Below are 25,626 nucleotides of genomic sequence, written 5' to 3' on the forward strand. Positions count from 1 at the left end.
TTTTTTCGTATTTTGTCAAGATTTGAACTTTAAATGCTTATAAATAAAAACTGTGACTAAAGATTTTTAATATTTTTCAAATATAATTGTAACAATATAGTAGGAGCCTTGTATTAAATGTTCAAGATTTTTTACCCTATACAAATAAAGTTTTATTGACATCCATAGAAAAAAAATACTAATAAAATTGGAAACTGAAAATATCCGTAAACAGATCAAAATATTTGGAAAATGTTATGGTATATAGAAAATTCTAATATAAACATTCAGTCAAAATTTCATGTACCTACGGTAATTTGTTTTAGAGTTTCATCAATTTTGTGTAATACCCGTTTTACCTTAATTTTTTTTTGTTTTCCCCGTGCTTTTGAAAACTATTAGGAGTTTGTACCTCCCTATAATGCACCAACTAGATTCATTTTCCCATTAAACAAGATACTGAAGTTGAAAATTGAAGCATTACTTCTACTACTTATCGTGTCCACAGACACAAATGATAAATAACACACATCATTGTATAATCAATTTATTCATCGCTCCGCTCAGAATCTAAAATATTATACAAAAATCAAACCTAAATCATAAACTAACCTATAGACTAAGTTATATGGACATAAATAATCAAATCAAGACACATATCATAATACTATATAATATATTCAAATGGCAAACCAAGTACCAACTGCAGGCATCAAAATAAATCAAAACTAAGCAAAAATCAAAACACAGCATACGTCTGAAAAAAAAACTTAATTAAAAAGAAAACTTAAAGAATACTTAATTATATACTAAGAACTGGTAAGAAGTCGTCATAACAGAATAACACATGTAGAAGGAAAATTCGCCTACATGCGAAATCTATACGGAGTGCGGAGTCACACTAACGGTTATTATACTGATGGAATGTCATAAATAATAAATATAAACAAGATCTCTTGAATATTATAGAATACCCAATTATGAAAAATATCCAAACATATACCATTAAACTTAAGAAAAATTAAACTACACAGTGCAATAAAAATAATAAAACTAGTTTTAGTTAGGTAAAAAAAGTGTATATAACAAATGGCATATGCAGCCAACGTTTTAAATATTAAGTGCATCAGCAATCTGCCTACAAAGTCTAATAGGTAATATAGGTATAATTACCTATTAGACTACATATAAGTATATATGATATATAATGAATAAAAAACTGTAGTTAAAACACTAACTATATTTATATTTTAATTAGAAATATAATTTAAAATAAGTTACATTTATTAAACAGGATTCTTTAAATAGTTTTAAATGTATAGTTCTAAAGTATAATTAAAAATTCCAAAAATCAGAATTTAATGAAATTTAATATTAAAGGAAAAATTGGTGGTGAACGCATGCTTCGTGCGAATCACTATGTAAATATTTCAAAAAACAATCAGTAGGTATATTATTGTGCTCTAATGATCTATGCAACTAATGTCATAAGTGATCTACCAACCGTATTTGCTGTGGTATATATAGGTAAAAAATGTTTGCTGTGAATAATCAAAATGTTATCGTGTCCTATACCTATTCCAATCTATATAAAGTTCAAATTTTAGTTGATTTCACCATAAATCTCATAAATCTTGTGAAAATTAATTTTTGTATAAAATAATTAATACATTTTCAGAAGATGCAGTACAGTATAGGTAACCTCATAGACCTATAAACTAATGGACAATGCTTAGAGAGAGAAGTCAGGGGTACAATATAGAGTGAGCGAGAAAAGAAACAAAGGAGTAAGATGTTTACAGTTCCTTATGCGGGCTTTATGCGGTCCTCCTTCACTACTTTATGTTCTTTCTCTCTCAGTTATACGGTTATATTATGATCGCCTAGCATTGAAGGCATGTCGAAGTGGAATGGAATGCGCTCGTCATTAGTTTTAGGTCTATTGTATACCTACATAATAATAGATTATAATTTATAGAGTTCATAATTGTTCAGAGGGATACTAAATGTACCAATAACTTTCAATTATCCTAGTAACGATATGGTTTTTTGTTCTCCTGAAAAATTGGGAAAGCTGCGGAGATTGGCAGTGCTGCAGATATTATAGCTCTTATAGGCGACGAAATTATTATTATAATACGGTCGATTAAGAAGAGCGCCGCCGCTCGTATTTGCGTTTTTAACGGGGACGGCGGTCCGACGGAGGGCCGGGCTCCGGAAAACGCGGACCGGCCAACCGCAGGCGCGCGTAAACGACTACCCCTCCCCCTCCCCTATGGCGCGCCGGTGTACCACTTGATGGCGTGGTGAGAGGGTGGACCGCCGGCCTTTGCGCAAATTATGCTTCACAGCGTAGTAATACGCGCACACTCGCGCACAATATATCGACGTGTGCGTGTGTATAGTGTATACCATAGTATACATATAATTTTATAATAATATAAACATGAGCGGGAAAATACTCTCGTCCGGCGGCGGCGTTTTTCTATACATATATACATACACTGACGTATACATTTATCACGTAGGTGCGTGTGCGCGTGTACGTGCGTGAACCGCGCGATGTGTCACCCCGACAGGCTCCTCCTGACGAATCCTCGCCGTGAATGCGTTTAATCAACCGCGCACGGGCCGAGCGCCTCCACACCGCCAACAGCTTTTCGTCGAACGTTTCCAAGGACGCTGCAGTCGACGACGACGCGCAGTACATACCGGTACATTATTATATCATAATATATTGTACGCAGCACAACACTATTACCTACCCTTATAAATCTCATCACAATTTTACAATATCGCATTACTATACCTATACAGCACGTTATATCGCGGTAAAAACCACGAATACATGCCTGGTGCAGAACGATCATCTACCGCGGCAAAGCCTACAATATTGCATCATATAATTAATACGTCCCGCGAGTACAATATTATTCTTGAACCCTGCTGCGTCCTTTCTGCAAGCGATATCAATTATAATATTCGCGTATGCGCTTTAAATATAGGTAATTCTATACACTTAAATATATATTTATGATAAACGAAACTATATCATAAATACACCTGCCCAATATACACTGCTATCATGGAGTGCCCGAAACCTTCGTTTCTCATCAGGGACTTGATCGGAGACGTCTTACAAACTTCAAAATCTTCAGGTAAGCTAGTTTTTATTATTGTTATTATTCTCACGTGTCACGTGATGCGTCATGCCTATAATATAATTATAATATATAACAATGTATTTAATAAGTTATGAAAATCAGTGAAATTCTTCTTCTTGATACAGCCTACACGTTGATAAAAAATTATAAATCCCGTCCAAGATGCATTGAATTGGGAGTTTACAGTTAAGTCCCTGCTGCAGATATGGAATTATATTTATAGCTGAATTTCGTCCAATAATGCGTTTAATTTACTCCTTTAAAACATCTACAGAGTACAGACTTGATATTGGATTTTCCTACTGTTGTAATATTATCTACGTAATTATTATCACTAACGAGTAACGACATGAAATAAGTACAACGTGTCAACGTAGGATTATATGACTATTTTCATACAAATATAAATCTATGGTATAGTCGATTGTCGGTACTTGGTAAAGATATTTGTTAATTATAATAATAACAATAAACTATAGGCAGGTAGACTATGGCAAATATTGAAATATCCCACCCTGAGAACAACGTCAATTAATTATTTATACGCTAAAAATATAGTTGGTAGGTACGGAACTACGGAATATAAGAACAGACATAATATTTTTTAATGTAAGTAACTTAAACTCTCATCAAAATATAAAACATGAAATTGCAAAGTTCGAAAAAGTTGTCCAACCAATTGGAATACATTTTGACCTACGCGTGACCAAATCTATTATTTGAAAAAATAAATACACCTCCGTGGGAATCAAACTTCATATGTAAGAACCTACTAAAAACAATATGGATTCCAGTTTTAGGGTAGTCTGAAAAAGTCGAATATTAATAAAATTCAAACCTTAATATTTCCCACAAAAATTTAACAAATGCCCCTTCTCTACGCGTTAAACTATACACCTACACTATTTTAAGTATTTAAAAATAAAACCAATTATCAATGGAGCTAAATGCTTTTATAAAATATTTCACAAAATCACAACCGTGAAATCACAAACAAATTCTTTTATCCAAAATCTGACCGCTGGTGACTGACAAAATACCAGTTGCAGGTCATCCCCCATATGATAGGTACTTGAAGTGCAATGGAATCTCAAGAGGATATCTGATCGTTCGCTACTTTTACAAATAGGTATTACAAAACAAGTTTTCCATGTTTTTGATAAATTCCTGAGTTGAGTGAGGATTTAAACAATACAAAATCGGATAAACTATATAACGAATAACGGCAATTTTTCCAAAAAATAGCAGCGGATATCTAATCCGGACCTACAAAGCTAAGTCAACTCCGATCTGGCGATCTGTCTCATATACATAAAAAATATCTACCAATGAAAAATTAGTCCAAGAAATAAAATTATCATTATTGGGAACCATATTATTACTATTACTAATCTGGTAATAAAGTGATACGAATAAAGTATTAACCGAAGTCAAATATTTATTATATAAATTATCAATTATTGATAATGAATCATTGGTAATTTTCAAGATTCATTGAAAAAGTCAATTCATTATACATTTTTTGGCTTTTAATAAACGTAGCACTTGAATGAGTTCTAAGTGATTTTTGTAGCAAGCTCTGGTTTCCCTTTTGCATTGAGCTCTTAAATTATAACACAATAATATTATTGGCGATCTGGCTATGTGAGCTAAATTTGTGTTTCTAATCATCTTACATAATTTCGCATTAAACCAAGTACGATAGCGAAAATTCTCTATTCTACATTTTAGATTCTAAGCGAAGCGATGTTGATTTTACAATGATGTGTGTTTTTATTTTTATTTTTGTACATGAATATTGATAATATTATTAACATTTTCATAGAAACTATTTACAGCGTTATCAATATATTTGTGTTAAAACAAGTGATTCCAATCAATTGTACATTTAATGATCTACAATTTACAAATTAAATCATATAATTATTTTTTTTTAAATTTTTAAAAACACTTTCCTTCTTATCATATTATGTAGATATACTACAGACTACAGAGCCTTTTAATACACTTGAAATATTTAATACTGAACGGGTAATCATCCATGGGCACTAGACTTGTTGTACCTATTTAAATTATTTAAAATAATTTTATTTTTAACTATAATTAGAAAAAACTAAATCCAGTTGAGAGCCATATATACATATGTATTATAGTATATCATATTAGGTATGTTGGTATAAAGCGAAAAACGAAAAGAAGTTTAATGACACATCGTCACATCATGATGCACCTTGGTCGGAGTCTGAGTGAATACCACCGTATACAAGACCATGATTATCATATTTATTATACTAGAAATAAAAACATTCAGGAGATTTTAGGTAATCACGTAATAATATTAAACGAGTGTAACCAAACGTTATCGATAGCATGTGCATTGTGCATAGTGCATGCCCTTCATAGATACCTACTCGTGGAGAGGATAGTGGTACCTATATTAATCACATATGTCGCTGTTACAAACTCATCAGTCGTCAATCACATTTATTTTCACTCGATAAAATATCTATTCAATGGAGTCCATAGGTAAAATTATACTCGATAAATAATATAAAAAAATATTATCTTTGTACACATAGTTACACTATCACTATTTTTATATAGACTATTGTTTTCGAGTTTCTATCAAGTCGATATACATTAAAGTTGTAGGGTCTCAGTTAATTATCATTTACATAAGTAACCATAAAATAATCGTAATCCAAATCATGTATATTATACGGTTATTCTTTAGAGTACTTAATGTTGATCCAAGTCCGTTAACATTTTGGTAATAAACTAATTAATATTAACAACATTGTTTAAGTTATGGTTTTTACTTTTTATTAAATTTATGATATTTTAAGTTTTTTACAACCAACATATTTAAATAACTTATAAGAGGACGCTACACGGATATTTGATGTATCCGTATTACAAAGTGCGTAACATTGCAAATTTACACTCAGCAGATCACGTTAAACTCCGTTTAACTCCGTTAGTTTAAAAATTAGGGTGAATCGACCAATTATGAAACTTGATGGTAAGAATATAATCTGTGTTTGTATGTGGGTGTTTTTACGACGATTCAATTTTTAGGTGAGTTATAACTTTATGAGCATTTTTAATTTACGCTATATTATAATATATTAGCTATATATTATCGTAGAAAACCCAAAACTCATAAACACAGATAATCTTCTTACCATCAAGTTTCATAATATATCGATTCACTCTAATTTTTAAGCCAACGGAGCTAAACGCCTAAACGTGATATTATTCTGAGCGTATAAATTTGCACGTTATATGAACTTAGTTGTAAGACGGGTTGTCTAGATGTGTAGCGTCCTCTTAAAGACAACAGTTACTAATTAAAAAAAAATTTTATGATTATTCGAGTTTCGTGGAGCTAGTTTTTTGGAACAATATTTGGAATACCTTTAATATAGCTTATTATTAAATTTGACGCTCCATGTAGCTGCACGTTTTTGGTTTAGTACTTTCCGTAAACCTTTCATGGTTTGCGTTGATTGTAAGTTAAGTCGGAATTAACACAGGCATTCTTCCATTTGTCAACTTGGTGCGAAGTTTTGATTTACCTAGGTCCTAGATGGCTAGATATCAATATTGTAAGAACATCATGAAAATGTTCAAGTTAAATTAGTAGTAGTATTAATAGTAACTAGTTGCAGACTTACCGCGGTTTACCGTGTCTTACCAATACGTAAGGAATTTTTGTTGATTAGATAAAATAAAACAATAGGTATAGACATGTATTTTTTTTCATTATGTTAGCTAATTAAAATTAAATTAATAAATTATTAATGGATAAAAATTGTTTGTATGCTCAATATATTATATGCAGTGGCATCATTTGGGTCATAACTCATATTTAATCAAAATATTATTGATTATTATATTTTAAATACTATTTTAATTCATAGGCATAAATAACTTATTTTTTTGAGAGACAGCAATGACTAAATAAATACATATGTAGAGGGATACCTAAATTACCTATACTAATTATTAGCTATACTATATTATGGTCTATATGAAGACTTATTTTGAGGGGAATTTTACCTCAATTTATGTCCTATTTCCGCCAAATATGTATGGAGAGTATAAATGTCATAAATCATGTTTGTGGCCGTGTGGCCCAAAACTAGCCCCCCCCCCACCTTGCCATAAGCGTACCACTGCCGGCCCATGGGCTAGTTTTGGGCCACACGGCCACAAACATTATTCATGGCATTTACACTCTATATACATATTTGGCGGAAATAGGAAATAAATTAAGTTAAATTTTCCCTCAAAATAAGTCTTCATATAGTAGCTAATATAGATAATATAATATTTAGGTATCCCTCTACATAAATATTGATTTAGTCATTGTTGTCTCTCAAAAAAATGGGTTATTTATGCCTATGAATTCAAATAGAATTTAAAATATAATCAATAATATTTTGATTAAATATTTTATTTAAATACATAATATTATATTCTATATTCCTATAGGCTATATTGTATATGTTTATGTTCAGCAGATTTAATAACTTATGCTGATACTAAATAATAAATACTATATTATAAACTTTAACTAAATTATTAAACTATATAATGATAGTACCTATAGTAAAATTCTATGATAATCTTCACATTTTATCTTTGATTGTGAATAATAGTTCTTAATTTTTAAATACTGATATTAATTTACCCTTTTTTATATACTTAAACGAAGAAATGTTTAATGTAAAATGTATAACATAAATATAGATATTATTGTGTTAGAAAACTATATATGCCATCATAAAAAATTTACACACTTTATTCATCTCTTATATTTTTATAGAACCCTATACAAAATATTTTTGTACTATTTCACATTAATATTATACGCCATCCGTATATGTACATTCAAATTATAAACAGTTACCACTTTAGTCTATACTCTATAGGTACTATATCGCAGATATCTATAATTTTACTTTCCCTTCTGCCATATTTTAGTAGATACACAAGTCTGGTTTTCAATTTAATAGTCACAATCCTTTTAAAATGTATATTAATTGTGATGTTATTTTATTTATTATTATTATTTATTTAAGGTGATGTATAGTAATTCTGTATTTCTGTATTAATTTTGTAAATTAGTTTGTTTTTAATAAAAACAACTAAAAAAAATATATACATGTATATATATATATATCAAATTGTGTTCTCAGTACTTAAAATACTATATACTTTACTTTTAAAAGGTAAAATAAGCTTTTAATAATTTAATATAAAAGCTATAGCTTTAAGTGTACTTGAGACTTAACGACAGAATCTGCATAATCTGAATATTTTATTGATTTCTTGACATTAAAGTAAAGTAGAACTGTAGAAGCTCGTACCTACTTATAACCATTACATATATTACCTACATATTATATTATATATATATATATATTACTCAAGATAAAGGAGCTATAAATAATAACAAGTATTTCTAGTACCTATACTTAAGATTTAAAATATTAATATTTCTCAACAGTTAAATGTTCAGTAGTTCATCCATTGTTAATATACCTGCGACCTACATGTATATTACCTACTTGGCTACTCCATTGAAACATAAAGACAATTTAAATAACACCTACCTGGCCACCTATATCTATACTAATAAAAATAAAGGTATAAAATATAAACATATAAAGAATCTTGTATTACATTTTAAAATCTGAAATTTAAAAAGAAAAATTTTTAGGAATTTCTAACTCAAAATAATTTGCACATTTTCGTGATTTTTTACGCTGTTCGTCAATATTTGAAATTTAAATGCTCATTAAAAAAATTGTGGCTATTTTTAATTTTTTTCATCTGTCATTGGAAAAATATATTAGGAGCCTTGTATTAATTTTTCAAACATTTTGCCTCAACGGGCAACGAATAAAATGTTATTTATGTTTATGGAAAAAAAATTGGAAACTGAATATGTCCCGCAACAGCTCAAAACAAGTCAAAATATTTTGAAAATGTATTGGTCCATTATAGAAAATGTTAATATAAACATTCAGTGACAATTTCATGTATTTACGGACATTTGTTTTAGAGTTACACCAAAACGGCAAAATCGATTTTGTCAAAAGCCAATTTTACGTAAAAATTCCCGTTTTCCTTCATTTTTTTTTTATTTTCAATCGCTTTTGAAAACTACTGGGAATTTTAAATTTTGACTTCCCGAATGCCCCAAACGGTGATGACAGACATCAACAATTTAAATTAAAAAATTTTTTAAAAAAAACTCATCATTGTAAAATCAATACATTTATTGCTCCTCACAATTAACTAAACATAATTCTCAGAATTTATTACAAACTAGGAATTCGGAATTTCTTATAAAATGAATCGAGCATTATATTGCCTATAAGTATATCGTAATATAATTTAAATATACTTTAAATATTAAATTTATTCAGTTTGAGCAATTTGATTACACAATTAATTGTCACTAAAAAATATAATGACATTTTTATTACTTTTGTAATGGACAATTGTTAGTGTTTTATTCAAACAAGTATAATTAAGCTACATTATATTATATAAGTTTACGGTATAAAGAAGTTATATTTAGTAAAAGTTCATCGTTTTAAAAATTACGTTAACTTTGAATGTAAACAAATGGTCAACAATTCTCAATTATAAAAATAATATAAGTTTCGAACCAAGTTTATAACTTGATATACTTTTTTTTTAATTGGGCTCTAAATATAACGCTTAGGGTACTATACAACATATAGGTACTATACGGTTGTTAGATTAAAATTGTCTGGTGGTCGTGTTAGAGAAAGTCTGATATACACCCGTACACCCCCGTGTAAGTATACGAGTGGTTTTGGAGAATCGGACGTGCTCAAGAGGGTCGCCACATGCGACGGACCATTGAATTATCGCGACAGTAATTGCGTCCTTTTATCTGCGAATACCTCATGCTGGGCAGTATGAAAAGACTTAAAACAACTCCCCTGCACGTTTGATTTGGTCGTGTTTTTTTTCTCATTGATAATAATTTGAAATGCGTTTCACTAAATAGGACAAGGGTACTACGTATAAATATTCGCAATTATACATAAATAGAAGTTTACCCCAAAAATCATGACAAATACGATAATAGACTTAAACTACTGGTCCACATATATGTATAGAGGGATATAGGGTAGCCTGGTTAACATTTATTTGTTTTTAAGTATACGATTGCCAATGTTTTTCTAATCCTACAAAAATACAAAATTAGTTGCTAATACGTAGGGTCATAGGTCTCTTTAGTATATTACTATACCTACTTTATTATAATTTTATATAATTGAACAGTCGTCAGTCAGACACTTATTGTATTTTGTAACATTTACTTATAGAATTAACATATATTACGACATAATACGTTATTGACTACAGTCTACTCTATTATAGACTATAATCTATTATACCACTGTAATGTGTACAGTGTACTATATAAAATATTGCTACATAATATACTATAATTAATTTTTCCATCAGAATAAATATTAGTAAAATAAAAATGATTTAACTTTCTATTTTGGCTGAAAACTAATTAACTTGAATTAAATATCTATTATTACTATACCGTGAGTTATAGATTTATAAATTTTCTTTTTTTCGGTGTATTTAATCGTTTCAAAATATTTAAATATAATAATAGATATTTATTAAATAAATAAATAAATATAGAAAACCACAATTTATAACTCCTACAACAGCTAATGGCCATAGTCACCGGGGTTAAGTTAAATTAAAAATAATATATAACATCCCATAAAGAGTAAGAGTACGAGTACAGTAAGTGAAAAACAAAATTATCGTTAAAATAACATTTAAAGAGAATAACTGAATACGTCATATCGAATACAAATTATACATCAAATATTTAAATTTTAACTACAAGTTTTTAGCTTAGAACAGGAGTAGAAAAAAAATAAAATTATCAATTTGATCACACAATATTGATGGTGGACATACCGGACTTTCTATTAAGTAATTATTTTTAGAGTGATGTTAACAAAATGTGAATTATTTTTGGAGTTAAAAGAGCGTACTTATTAAGGCCAATTTTTCGTAACAATTCAGGGCAGTCAATAACACCATTCAAGATTTAATACATAAAAGTTACATCATATATTATACTAACCATTTAGATTTTAGTGACTTTAAACCCACAAAGTTAGAAATGTCCTCAATATTATGATAAGGATATTTAGTTTTATAAGCATAAAAACGTAAAAATATTTGTTGGATATTCTCTAATTTTTTTAATAACCCTGATTTATTAGGATTCCATAATACCGTATACCATATTCATGATCTTATTAGAAAATTGATCCAAATCATGTTGCAGGGAAGTCATATCGTTGGTAGAATGGATTGGCATGAATATTTTTACATCGCAAATAGTTTTAAAACATTTATTTAGGTCGCATTTATAAACAAAATAAAAAGTAATGGGGATAAACTATGGCATTGCGGAACACTTGCCACGACCTTGATAGTATTGGAAAATGAATTATTGAATGGTTTAGAACGATGACTTAAATATGAAGAAAACCATGATAATAATGGATCCCTTACACCTAATTATTAATTCCATTAAAATTTGTCACCATTTGGGCAGGCGTGGAACGTGGGACGCGGGACGCCAATGGCTCTTATTATAAGGTGTAAAAAAAAATATTTAAAATTTCTAGAATAATATTCATCATACAGTATAGGTATAGTTGTATAAACACATATAATAATATTATATCTTAATAAATAATAGGTACAATGATTTTTATACAATATGATAAATAATATAATTGTGTAAATGCACTAAAAATTAAAAATATGTCTCTTATATAGGTATAATAATATGTTTAATGATTATTCAGCTAAAGGCGACCTACCAAATTTCCATGTTCCTGTTTAGTCGTTAAACACTTAGACCACCAGGCATCAAAACGTACCTACCTAGTACCTTAGTAATAAATTATATTGCCAAAAACACCTAAGTATAAAAAAGCATTTTGTTGCCTATTGTAAGATATGTCCAGCGACGAGGGCACCACCGACATGGATGACCGTACACTGGCGGTCAGCAATTTTTCCGCGCTCCCATTGTTGGTGCCAAAACACCACCACCATCATCACTACCAACAACACCAAGACATGATCACCGGGAAGTCATGCGGCCGGAAGGTCAGACGCAGGAGGACAGCGTTCACGCACGCTCAACTGGCTTATCTCGAACGCAAGTTTCGTTCCCAGAAGTATTTGTCTGTAGCCGATCGGAGCGACGTGGCCGAGGCGTTGAACTTGTCGGAAACTCAAGTCAAAACGTGGTACCAAAATAGAAGGTTTGTAAATCGTTAAATATAATATTATGTTTATACACAGTCTCTTGTCTCTATATCAGGGGTAGCCAACCTTTTTCTATATTGTGCCAAATAATAAATACAAAATTGAGAATGTGCTTTAAAAAATATTTATTTTTTCCCATAAGATATAAATTTAAATTTATAGATTTTTTTCATAGGTACTATTTTTATGACGGTTAAATGTTGAATTTGTTTGATGAATATTATCTCTTCGTAATTTGGTTGAAGTTTAGTTTAAGATATAAGCATTACATTTTTTAAATGAGAATTTATTGTTAGTTTGGTTCTGCACTTATTTTTGATAAAAGTCATCCGAGAAAAACTTTTTTCACATATTTATGTAGAGCCGAATCTACAAACCAATTTCAATGCTAGACTATGTAGTTCTGGAAAATCTTCCTCTGATACGCATTTTCAAAATTCTATAACCTCAGACAGCTCTTTATATTTGCATTTTAAAACTGCTGAACTTTGAAGTTTAATAATTTCCAAATGCATGTTGGGATTATAATTTTGGAGATCGTGTGTCGATACGATAAATGGATTAATAAATAAGTTATTTAAATCTTCCTAAATCTACTGAATCTTTCTTGAAAACTATCATATAGTGATGAAATATGATTTTTAAAAATCGTCAAAGGAATATCTGTCGGTAGATAAATAGATTTTAATTGAACAAAATGATCTAAATTTCCCATTCCTAAATTACTTTCGAACTTTTTTTTAATGATTTTGCCATCAGAATAAGGTTTTCCGCACTTAGCTAGCAAAAATGCTATATAATATATAGAGTCTATGTATCATATTGACGCAATTTGAACGTTATGTAATTTTTACACACTTGTAAATTGAATGATCAACAGAGGCCTTTACGGCTATAGGTACCTACCCTGCAATGGCGCATTTGGCGTGTATGGTATACAAGTTGTTTCCCCGGGGGTTGGGTTATATTTTTAACACTTTTCTTAAGTTTGGTTTCACGTCTGTCTGTGATCAAATCTTGCGCGCTCGATTTGAGGCACTTTTTGAAGATGAAAAATTCTGAAAATTGGTATAGACCTTGGTCTTGGATGACAATACAATAATCCGTTGTCATTTTGGGACATGGACCAAAAAAAAAAAAAAGGATTGTCCCCACGACGTCGCCGTAATATCTCTCGCAGATATTGAACTTTCTCTCTTCCCCAAAAAAAAACCGCAACCTCTTACGAAGCAAGTATAGGCGTGTCCTATCCATTATTATAATATCTATGGTAACAACGGTAATTATTACCAAATAACATTATACCGGTATTCTGATATAGGTACCGAAAACACCGGATACCGATATTCTTTAAACACTACAGTCAGCAGTGAAAATAAGAGCAACAGACTGTTCGTAACTTCATGTTCTTAATTATTTACTTTCAACTAAAAAGTAGAAAATAAAAAATAAAAAAAAAAATTTTAAAAACACACTTTTCCATAAAAACATTTAAAAAAAAATTTTAAAAATTGCACTAAAAAGACAAAAATAATTCTCTGTACTTAAAAATAATGAAAAATTTATTGATGAAAAATTTAAAAGTGTGTGGTGCATCATACAAAACATTAAAAGCCGAGCTAAGTCTCACATACACTTCTTTGTTCAATCCTGTTTATAAGATAGTGACTGGCAGTATATGTCAAGTATAAGAGCAAAATAATGAAAAATTTACTGATGAAAAATTTAAAAGCCAAGGAAAGTCTCACATACACTTCTTTGTTCAATCATGTTTATAAGATAGTGACTGGGAATATATGTCAAGTGTATGAGCACCACACACTTTTAAATTTTTCATCAATAAATTTTTCATTATTTTTAAGTACAGAGAATTATTTTTGTCTTTTTAGTGCAATTTTTAAAATTTTTTTTAAATGTTTTTATGGAAAAGTGTGTTTTTAAAATTTTTTTTTTTATTTATAACTCATGAATGTAAAATCGCTCAAAACTTAAGAATCTATATTTATAAGTTATAATTAGTAATTACAATGAAATGGTAATATTGTAGCTAACATATTATTATCAATATATAATATATATTCGAAAATTCGAGACTATATTTCCACAGGTTTAGGTTTCCACAGACCCAAGGCCCGGTGAAATAAAATAAAAATGACAAAAAAAATAAACATTTTGTGCACAAAATGATTTTTATAAAAAGATGTATTATCTATGTAGTGTAAGAACAGTAATAAATAAATAAATAATAGGTACGGCGGTACCTAATAAACTAATAAATAATAATACCTATTTTTATATTAACATCATCATTTTATTAGGTTTTATCGTAAATCGTATTATAATAAATTAGTAGAATAGGTATAGGTATATATTTATTTTAGATTCTGAGGGCTACTCCTCGCGTTATTTAATTGATATTACGCGATTTACAAGAGATTTCATAGTAGGTACGCCCCCCCCCAAAAAAAAAAAAAAAATTCCTGCTATTTGCGCATAATTTGACAGGGTAAAAGCCTGCAGTTTGCGCATATGGCACATACAACTGCACGCGTAACCCACCTTTATTCACCTAAAATAACAATTTTTAACATATTTTATACGACGTCGTGTTCTGTCGGACCCGTCGTGTGTGTGTTGGTATAGAACGAAGTGGAAGCGTCAGAACCAGTTGCGCCTCGATCAGCTGCGCCAACAGTCGGTTGAGCCGCAGTCGGAAACGTCCGCAGGCGCCGCCGAGTACGGACAGCACCACAAACAACAGCACCAGCATCACAGGCTGCACTCGGCGGAACCGCACCACGGCCGACAGACCGAGCACAGAGTGTACGTACCGTCGTCGGCGGACTCGGACATGCAGGCGGCCGCCGAGGCGTCGGCCGCCGCACCGTTGACGTCGTCGACGGCAGCAGCGGCTGCAGCAGCGTTCATCGGCGCGCCGTACCCGGGGGTGGCCAACGGTGCGCGGTGGAACTTTCTGACCACGGCCGCGGCCATCGTGCGAAACGTGTCGTATGTGCATGGGTGTCACATGTGAGCAATAAAATAATAATCATTATACAGTATAATGACATAATGTTATTACTTATTGTAATACGATTCAGTTCATTTATTTTGTCATTCGCATCGGCACGGATTGTATACAGGGTGGTCGTACGAACGATATTATAATATTATATACTATAGCAAAGCTTTAAATAGGTAAATATATTATAATATAATTATTTTCAGACAATAAATCTACACGCACAATATATGAGACCTGCTAGTTCCACAAAGCTTTTTAAAATTACGTCTAAATAGTACATGTTTTAACATCCGTCTCTAGATCAATTTTTTTTTTTGGGGGGGGGAAGTACAAAAAGGCTAAACACAGGGAAACTACGGTGATTGTGAGGGGAATGTTACCTTTGCCCCTCCCCTGGACCCGCCACTGTTTAACTTTTTAAAGAGGACATATTATATATTATAATACTAACAACATTTAAAAAAAGCTATATAGGTATGTACTAAGGTACCTATTCCTTCCTGCGGCCTGCCTCTTTGAAGATAGGTACCACTTTAGGGAGTCGAGTATATTCACCGACTTCCCACTAGGTATCAGTGGAAACTTGCTTCACCCATAAATTCAATTTGAATATCACCATGGTCATGAACTATTAAATTGAAAATATAAAAATTACCTAGTAGATAAAATTTTAGTTGCACTCTATTCAGTATATCACTATTGATCGCAAAGAAGGGAATATAAGTATAGAAATATAGACACTTGGTATTTAATTGTGTCACAAAATTAAAAATCAGGACAATTAATAATTTAGGGGGCATCGATCCATAAGTTCCCGCCTAATGTGCTCTTAGTAGTTGGTGTAGAGGAAAGAGATAATGGTAAACAAGTTTGATTGGATTCCACTGCCATGAAAGTCTGGTCACGCCTAAATTTAGAATATTATTATGATACTGAGTCGGTACTTGGTTAAAATCATTTCAAAACATTAGGCAAATACAATAATAGCGGTTTCCTTTCAATTTATTAATTTACATACTTTATCTGTATATTTAGTTTCTATAATTACATCCTTGTGGAATTTCATAAGGATTATAAGGACACAAGAAACATCATAAGAACATTATTAATCAGATGTTTATTTGCATAAAGTAATACCTGCTTAGTAAGTAAATAAAGTAATACCAACATACCACAGATTATAACAATACCTATGATCATAGGCGCAATTTGGGTTAAATTTGTGTCGACTAAAGTGATCAGTGGTGAAGCTTTGCCCCCAACACCCCCCTCCATTCATACACATTAGTTATATACACCTTGCATTAATATTAATATAAACAATTACCTTTAAGGGTCCCGGTGCCAGCTTTTCAAATTTTCCACAATTCTATAAAATTTGAAATTTTAGTTGCCACCTCAATATTGTAAGACTTTTCTACTAATCTACTACCCGATACTTGTTTAGGGAGGGTTAATAGTGTGTATTAAATCGAAAAAATGACTTTACGGGAATAACTCCCAAGCTTTGTAGAATCGTTGGATTTTGATGACTATTTTTTTATCTGAAAGAAGACTTCCTACAGCCCGCATTGATCTCTGATTTTGTATTTTATTTCAAATAATTGTATTAAAAAATTTGTAAAAAAAATGCTTTTTATCTTGTATTTTTTTAGGCATATTATAAAGCTTGAAAATAAAATATTGAAAAACAGAGATCGATGCCGGTTGTAAAATATTTTCTTTTAGCAATTAAAAAAAAAATTATAAAATTTGGTTGATTATACAAGGCGGTATTGTTATTTTGAGGACAAAATGGCATTGGCACCAGGCGTCTTAACAATAAATAACAGAGGTAATACCAAGGTGGATTTATAAATCCACCTTAGGTAATACATATTATTATCTATATTATTATTCTGATAGGAACCTATGTATTATTATTATGAAAATGATAACGTCTCAGAAATAAATGTATCCAAATACTTATGGCATAATATTATAGTCAATCAAAATTCGATGATGCTATCAACAATTTGGGGGTGCTAATTACCCCCAAGTACCCCCTAAAATGTGCCTATGACTATGATACTGGTAATTGCACAATACCTATGATTTTTTGAAAAACATTACATAATATACATTTTTAATCATTATTATTATCTAATGAATTACTCATCATTGTCATTTGTCCTGTCCATTGAATAGCAAATAATGTAAATTAATTAAATATTAACAAAAACCTACATTTTAAATATTGTAAATATTAGTTTTTGAAAGAATTGCATTTTATTTTTTAATATTTACAGTATAGAATACATATGTTAATGTAGTATGTAATTAGACAAATAAGATTAGGATAAGCTATTTATAATACAATTTGTTTAAATATAATCCAAGCCTCTAAACTCTAAACTTTAGAACAAATGTGCCGCAGTTTGGCCACCCCTGCTTTAAAGCATCAATAATATTCTAATATTATGTAAAAATTATGAAAGTAATTAAGTTATATGGATTTTTATCAATTATAATGTGATGAATTAAACATTTTTATCTTAATTAGGTCTCTTTTTTACTATAAGTCCAAAGATATCATTATTTTTGGATTAAGTTAAAATATGATCACAAATTGTTCTGCTTTATCATTATTGTCTTTTAGAATATTTGAATTTTTATGATATTTAATATTGTTATATTGTATCATTGAATATTTTTATAATTTTAAGTAATGCGATTATGTATATAACTAATATGTATAAAATAAAATATATAAAATGTACTTAACACATTTCAAATTAAATAGTTTAAAATAATTAGTAACTCATTTGGTAATTGGTAATATAGGGTTTAGGTATCTATTTCGTTTGTATATCATAAATGTTTAATCAGAATTTTTTAATTTATGTGCAATATTTAGTAGAGGAATATAATATAATATAATAATTATGTAAAAATATTATATTACCTATACACAATTTATAATTAATTACCTATCTAATACTGTTACAATAAATACATTAAATTAATTGTTGATTTTTTTGATGAAAAAAGTAATATTGAAATAATAAAACAAATACATTCTTATGTACTATGGCATACATATTATATACAAATTAATATATTCACAAAAATGGACATATACCAAGGATATTATATATTTTATCCATTTTTACTTAAATATATTGAATAAGTAGATACACACAAATGTGCAAACAGTAAGTACCTACTAACTATTATAATTGTTAAAATTTTGAAAAAAATCTTTAAATATTTTTCCAGAATTTAGTAGTTCAGAAATAAACATAATTTTTAACCTAGATTCCAAGTGTAGTCATTTTGTAATTTAAATTGGTACAAATGTCTATTTTATAGCTTGAACCTGCAAGACATGTTACCTGAAACAATAAACAAAAATACAAGTTTTAATATAAAAGTAGATTAATAATAAAACATGAATACATTTAGGAATGTTAGTACATTTTTAGAATTTAATTAGTACCTATAGTATTATATATTTTTTAAAGTATAAATTGAATATTTATCTATAGTGTATTGAATTTTACATTTGGTTTGAATATGCAACATCTTTAACTCCGATAGTTTGATATAAAAATAATATTTGTTAAATGATTTATTTATTATCAATAACAGCATAACATTTCATAATTTCAATATGTATGAACTTCTTAACATTTGACTTTTGGTTAGGTTATTATTCTTGTTATTTTTCTTCTTTAAAATATTATACTAAATAATGATAGATCTATAAATGTACTAAAATATTAACTTGTAAGTTGTAGCAATAACTATAAATACTAGTATTTAGTATTCTATACTCCAGTCCACAAGAGGACATTACCGTTTCGAGCACGTAGACTGACGGCAGTGACAGGTCCGAGGTACAATTTCCCCCACTTTGTGCCTTGATGGTATATTTTATATATATATATAAATTAGAGCATTGAGTGTTGCCAAACGTATCAAATATTAATGAACCATTGTTGTTGATTGGGGGATGCGCGGAATCAGATGTGTTTTGGTCGGGACATGGTAATGTTCTCTTGTGGGCTGGAGTATAGTATTTATAATCCGTAGTTGTAGGCGCTCTCAATTGTATTGTTTTAAGTCATAACAAAATAATAATCATTTAAAAAACTCACTTTGAACGGATTTTCTTGGTTAACACAACTGAAAACAGTGACTGGACTAGTTTCAATTTTACACAAAATTTCATCAGTAAATGATAACTGATAAAAATATTTTGAGCATCCTCCGGCATATAATGTTTCATCCATAAGTTTAGTAACATGTATTCCGGAATCTTCAACACAATTGTACACTGTCATGGGAGCAGCCATAGAACGATTCCATAATGACAGTTTTGTTCCACCACCACATAACTAATTAAATACAAATAAAGTTATAATAAAATAAAAAATATATAAATATTGATATTTTACCATCCAATCTTTAGTGATTGTAACAGATCCAACCCAATTTCCAAAATTGGGTCGTTTGATTTCTGGATTACTGCTGGGAATGATTTTTGATGAATAATCTTTAGAACGAACATCCCAAAACAATACAGATCCATCTTCACTAGCTGAGACAATTGTATCATCTCTAGAGTTATAGATTATAAATATATATTACATACATAAAATAAAATAATAATAATATGATCATTTGTATTACAATTTATCAATGGAATGAATAAAATCACTATGTCCTTCAAATTTCTGCACAACATCACCACATTCTAAATTAAAGGCATAAACAGTATTGTCGCCACAACCTGCATATAAGACATTATCCTCTTTGTTTAATATTAAACAATTTACATCTATAGTTAACATTGAATCCCTAAAAGTTTACAAACAATAATTCAATTTAATATATTTAAAAAGTGAAATTTAAAGCTAATGTATGGTGGGATACTAGTATTTATAATCAATGTAGATACCAAAATAGTTAGAACAGTTCTAAAATGTTTATAGCATAAGCTACAACATAGAACACATTCTATGGCTATGATCTAAAAAGAACTAAATCTTATTTATCTGTTATCTTTACTTGGGTGATGGAATATTAATACTCCAACTAATACTGATGGGTTCGACTTTTGAGTTTTCGCTAAAATTATTGTCAATAATGGTATCCCAATCGACTCCTACAATGAGTCCAACACCACCAATTATTAAAAATTTTTCGCCAGATTCCATGCTGTTTATTTGCATTTTACGTATCATCTCGAATTCATAAGATCGACCGTCAACTGACTTATTTTGATCTTTGAAGTCGTTTCCAGACTGCAATTCATTTTTTAGACTAAAAGTGTAAAATAAAAATATTAATAAAAACCAGTTTTGACATTTAATTCAGAAGTGTTATTTTTTATCATTTAGTAATTAGTTGTATAACTTACTTGTAGACTGTTAAAATTCCATAATTATTACCGGTAATCAAATAGTTCCCACAAGGAGAAAACGTTTGAGATAAAATCGTAGTATAATATTTGATATCAACCATTTTTTTAAATTGTATTACAATTATGTTAATTTATATGAATTGTTATATAGTTTAGAGAATATTTTGTTTTGGAACATAAAGTATAAGAACTTTATATTAAACTTATAAGTTATAACTTTATCTTATTAGCCAGTTTACCAGTACAACACTATATGCACAGAATAAAACTATATGTCAACATTATCAAATCTACGTTATCCACCGGTATCCGTCGTATCAGCACAGAATTTTATTTACTATATTCTGTGGGGATACCAACTGTTACACCAACAAGTAACTTGGTTAAAAGCACAGATTATATAAAATCTTTTGAAAAATACCGGGAAGTTTTTACTTTTGACCTCCCAAAGTACCAACTAGATTCACTTTCAGAAAAGATAATTTTGAACAAAATGTAAGCACTTTTACTGTGCTAAAAGGTGATGACACACAAAAAAAAAAACATCATTGTAAAATCAATACATTCATCGCTCCGCTCAGAATCTAAAAACTGTGTGAACAAGGGCGGACGCACATAGGCGTGCGCGGACTTTTGGTTCCGGAGGTGCACACTAAAAATTAGGGCCCACAATAATTTTGAGAACAATTATAGATACAGACAAATGTTTTAAAGATATCGAATGCACTAAAAATATTTATTTTATTTTATTATTCATTCTAATAAATATAAAATATTACATTACAATATATATGTAGATATACAATCTTATAATGATAATCGACGTTTAGAAGTAACAACATTTTTGAATTCGTCAATATTTTCATTAATTTAATTTACACTTAATTAATAATTGGGGCCCTTGTCGTTTTTGGTGAAGGCACCCCACGTGCTCACGCCTATGCGTCCGCAAGGGGGGCGGGAGTAGGGGCAGTTGCCCCTCCCTTTGCTTTTTCTGGATTGATTATCATATGTTGCTATTGATGATTTTAATGTTCTAAAAAACTAAAAAATGCTCTAACAATTCTAAATAGTGCACTAAATTATTTTTATTTTTAATATTAAAGATATAAATTCTAATATAGATACATTTTAAACTTTTAAATCATTGTAGAAGCGTTTTACAGACAGAACTTATCATTTAGACTACTTATTTAATCTGAAAATTAACTATTTTTTTTTTCTGTACCTATAGGTATAGACCTAAGATCATATATTTGTTATAAAAATCATATAAAAACATGTGCAAATTTAAAAATAAAATATTAAATTTAAATTTAGAAAAAACTGGCTCTAAAAATCTTTAAATGCAAAAAATGACCTTAAATTTAAAATCGTCAAAAAATTCAATGTAGGTATATGTTATAAAACAATAGTATCACGTAGAAAAAAATGTGCATTATATAATCCCAACCTCAATCATTACCGTTGTAATATAAAATATCGCAAAATAAACTTTTTTAAATTAAAAATAAAAACATTTTCTTTTTGTTACGGAGTGATTTTTTTTACACTCGATTATGAACGTCAGAACTTAGAACGTTGCTTTTATAGATTATGAGATGTAGTGGTGGGACCAAATTAGTGCAATACTGCGATGTCAACCGAGTTTTTACTTTTTTGGTAAAAAAATTAAATGTTCATACACGGCATACCTACAATATAGCTACAACTTTTTAAGTTTTTTGTATCAATGACTGAATAAGCTAGAAATATTAAATTGTATAAATTACCAAAAAATTATAAAACCAACGGTAACATTTTATCTATTAAAAATAATGTATTTAATAGTTTAAAATTACATAATAAATTAATTAAAATTAATGCTGTAAGATTAAGTTTTAACTAACTATATGTACGTGTAATTCATAAATATTTTTACATTCCTTGTCTATATGAAAGAACATATATTTTTACAAAATCTGTTTTCGAGAAAATCGATTTTGGTTTTTGGTGCAACATTTAAACAAATTACTGTAGGTACATGAAATGTTGACTGAATGTTTATATTAGCATTTTCTATACACCATAACATTCTCAAAATATTACGACTTATTTTCTGCTGTTTACGGAAATATCAATAAAATTTTGTTTGTTGGTTATAAAAGCTTGGAAATTTAATAGAAGACTCCTATTATACATATAGTTTCAAAGGCAGATGATAAAAATGAAAAATCCAGTCACAATTTTTTTTTATAAACATTCAAAGTTTAATAATTATTTTGTAGTTAAAAATGTATAAAATGTTCAACTTTTATAGCTAAGGATTGAAAATGTAAAACAAGGTTCTATGTAAATAGGTAAATATATAAATTACTTTATTCACAATAATATCATCAATTAATATACTTACTTTTTTTGTAGTAACAGGAACTACTACACAGTAGTTCGTTCTTAGTAATATGATAATATCATAGGCTGACTGACCATTTTCGCTTAGAATCGTTTTCTTATACAATATTATATCATTGAAATATTGAATTCAAATTTAACACCATCCATTACAGTGACCCACTTGTAACCTACTGTACAGCAGAGCGACGCACACCTGCCCACCTTTTTTTATTTTATTTGAGTTAAGTATACCAAAAAAATTACCAATTATAGCTGATTGATTTTCCTATCAGCAAAAAGATGCTGTAGTAAAAAATTGGATACCTACATTGTTTTGCTCCGCTCAGAATCTAAAAAAATAACCTTAATAAGAAAACAATCTAGAAAGTAGAAGCTATTAATGAATATGCGTCATTAACATCAAACGTTTTATATTTGTATAAATAATTAGTGTTAAGTAAATAATAAACATAATTTAATTTAATCTAATTTTTATATGTTTCATAAAATATTGGGTGGGTGGGTAGACTAAAATTTTTGCTCCTTATTGTGTAAAAACTGAAAATAGTCCGCCACGTCACTGCGGCTACAAGTATAGGTTATATCCAGTGTTTGGAAAGAACGTCGTTCGCGTTCATTTTTAGTGAACGTCACTAATTTTTTTCAAATAGAACGTGAACGTGAACGACGTTTATATATTTAATCAATTTGAACGATTTTTTAGACGTTTAAATTTATTTATTATCTAATAAATATTGATTGATAATATATATTTCGAATTATAAAAATAAAATACATGAAATTCCAGTGGGCACGCCTGGATATACAACAACAATAATATTATGATTTCCACGATTTTGTAATCGTATTTAAATAAAATAAATTAAATTAAATGAACACATTCATAGTTTCAAAAAACGTGAACGTGTTTAATTGAAAAAAATATGAATTTGAACGTGAATTAATTTCTTTTTTAAGCCATGAACGTGAACAAATTAATTTTTTTAGTGAACGTTCGGAACACTGGTTATATCTACTAGTAGCCAAGTAGGTTATAGCTATAAGTATATTCCTATTAACTTATTTCGATTTTAATCGAAACTATAAAAATGTATCTTTTTTTTCTATATTATAATATTAATATGCACTATAATATGAAGTAAGCAATTTAAATCGTAAAATACTCTTAAAAAAAAAAAAAAACGAGTTAATGTCAAAATATGCAATATATAAAACATATACTATAAAATGTTGAATCGTTATGTTAAAACCAATTTGGACTGTCAAAAAAACTTTTAAAATTCACCAATAAAAATAATATTGATTTGAAAATTTTGAAAACCAATTTGCAATTATTCGCAAAATATTGGTATAATACATTTTCAAATCGATCGGACAAAGTCAAGGGGCTGCGTGAAATTAGCTCCCCGTAATGATTTTTAGACTATAATATTTTAATGAGTTATTTGCAAATTCTGAAAATCAATTTGCATATTGAATTCCAATCTTTAAAAATAACATTTCGAATATAAAAATTAAGAATTACTAATTAATATTAAATAGCAAAAGAACAATTTGTGTTTATTGTTATGCACTACATTGTGTCTGAAGTTACACAAAAAACTCTGCTTTTTAACTTATCAATATTACTTCCTGAATTTTTTTCAATTAACTAGTATTTTATACTCATTGATAGTGTACAAAATTACAATTTCATTGGAAAAACTACACTTCAATAACATTAAAACAAATTGTTTGACTGACTATTATCAGTTTTGAATTAAATAAAAAAATAAATAGTTTTTGAATATAAATTGTTTACTTTGATAGTATCAATTCAGAGGCAGATAAATCAATCAATGTAGTTTTTTTCGTTTAAAATATCTACTTATAATATTTTCAACAATGTTCTCAATTTTTTTATTAGAAGGATCCAATATACATAAAAAATTATTTTGTCCGAATTCACCACAGGGGTCCAGAGTTACCCCATTTTACAGTAATGATGTTCAATAGTGTATGGATCTTAGTCAATTTTAAGCTTTAAAATCTTGTCAATCTGATAAAATTATGTACAGATTATTATTATAGTCTTGCATACATTTTTTATTGAAATTACTATACCAAATTATTGTCCCTAGTTGTGCCTTGGCGATGTCTTCAACACTCCTTGTAAAAATGTCGAATTTGAAGGGGTTGGGAAAAGGTAATTTCTTAAGGTCTTTTTTTAAAAAAAAAAAACTTATTGACATTAATCATTATTATTGAATTATAAAACAAAATATTTTAAAAGAAGAGTAAACTAA

The 25,626-nt window shown here is 29.1% G+C and overlaps 2 protein-coding genes across 3 annotated transcripts; one reads left to right on the forward strand and one right to left on the reverse strand.

Annotated features, from left to right (window-relative positions):
• The first annotated feature begins 2,514 nt into the window (after positions 1–2,514).
• LOC132946987 (homeobox protein koza-like) lies at positions 2,515–18,581 on the forward strand. Of its 2 annotated transcripts, XM_061017145.1 has the most exons (4): positions 2,515–2,984; positions 3,071–3,137; positions 12,199–12,511; positions 15,159–18,581. In XM_061017145.1, exons 3-4 carry the CDS (start codon positions 12,201–12,203, stop codon positions 15,547–15,549), a joined length of 702 nt encoding a protein of 233 aa, XP_060873128.1. In that variant the 5' UTR covers positions 2,515–2,984; positions 3,071–3,137; positions 12,199–12,200; the 3' UTR covers positions 15,550–18,581. The 2 variants fall into 2 exon arrangements, with proteins under 2 accessions (XP_060873128.1, XP_060873127.1); XM_061017144.1 differs by having other exon boundaries at positions 2,515–3,137.
• A 38-nt stretch (positions 18,582–18,619) lies between these two features.
• Positions 18,620–21,236, reverse strand: LOC132946986 (THO complex subunit 6). The gene is made up of 6 exons (XM_061017143.1): positions 20,945–21,236; positions 20,593–20,847; positions 20,215–20,382; positions 19,980–20,142; positions 19,680–19,919; positions 18,620–18,914 (listed from the first exon to the last, which is right to left on the reverse strand). The coding sequence occupies exons 1-6, from the start codon at positions 21,046–21,048 to the stop codon at positions 18,834–18,836; spliced, it is 1,011 nt and encodes a 336-aa protein (XP_060873126.1). The 5' UTR covers positions 21,049–21,236; the 3' UTR covers positions 18,620–18,833.
• Positions 21,237–25,626: the final 4,390 nt, after the last annotated feature.

Source organism: Metopolophium dirhodum, chromosome 6 (genome assembly GCF_019925205.1).
Source record: "Metopolophium dirhodum isolate CAU chromosome 6, ASM1992520v1, whole genome shotgun sequence".
NCBI classification, from domain to species: domain Eukaryota; kingdom Metazoa; phylum Arthropoda; class Insecta; order Hemiptera; family Aphididae; genus Metopolophium; species Metopolophium dirhodum.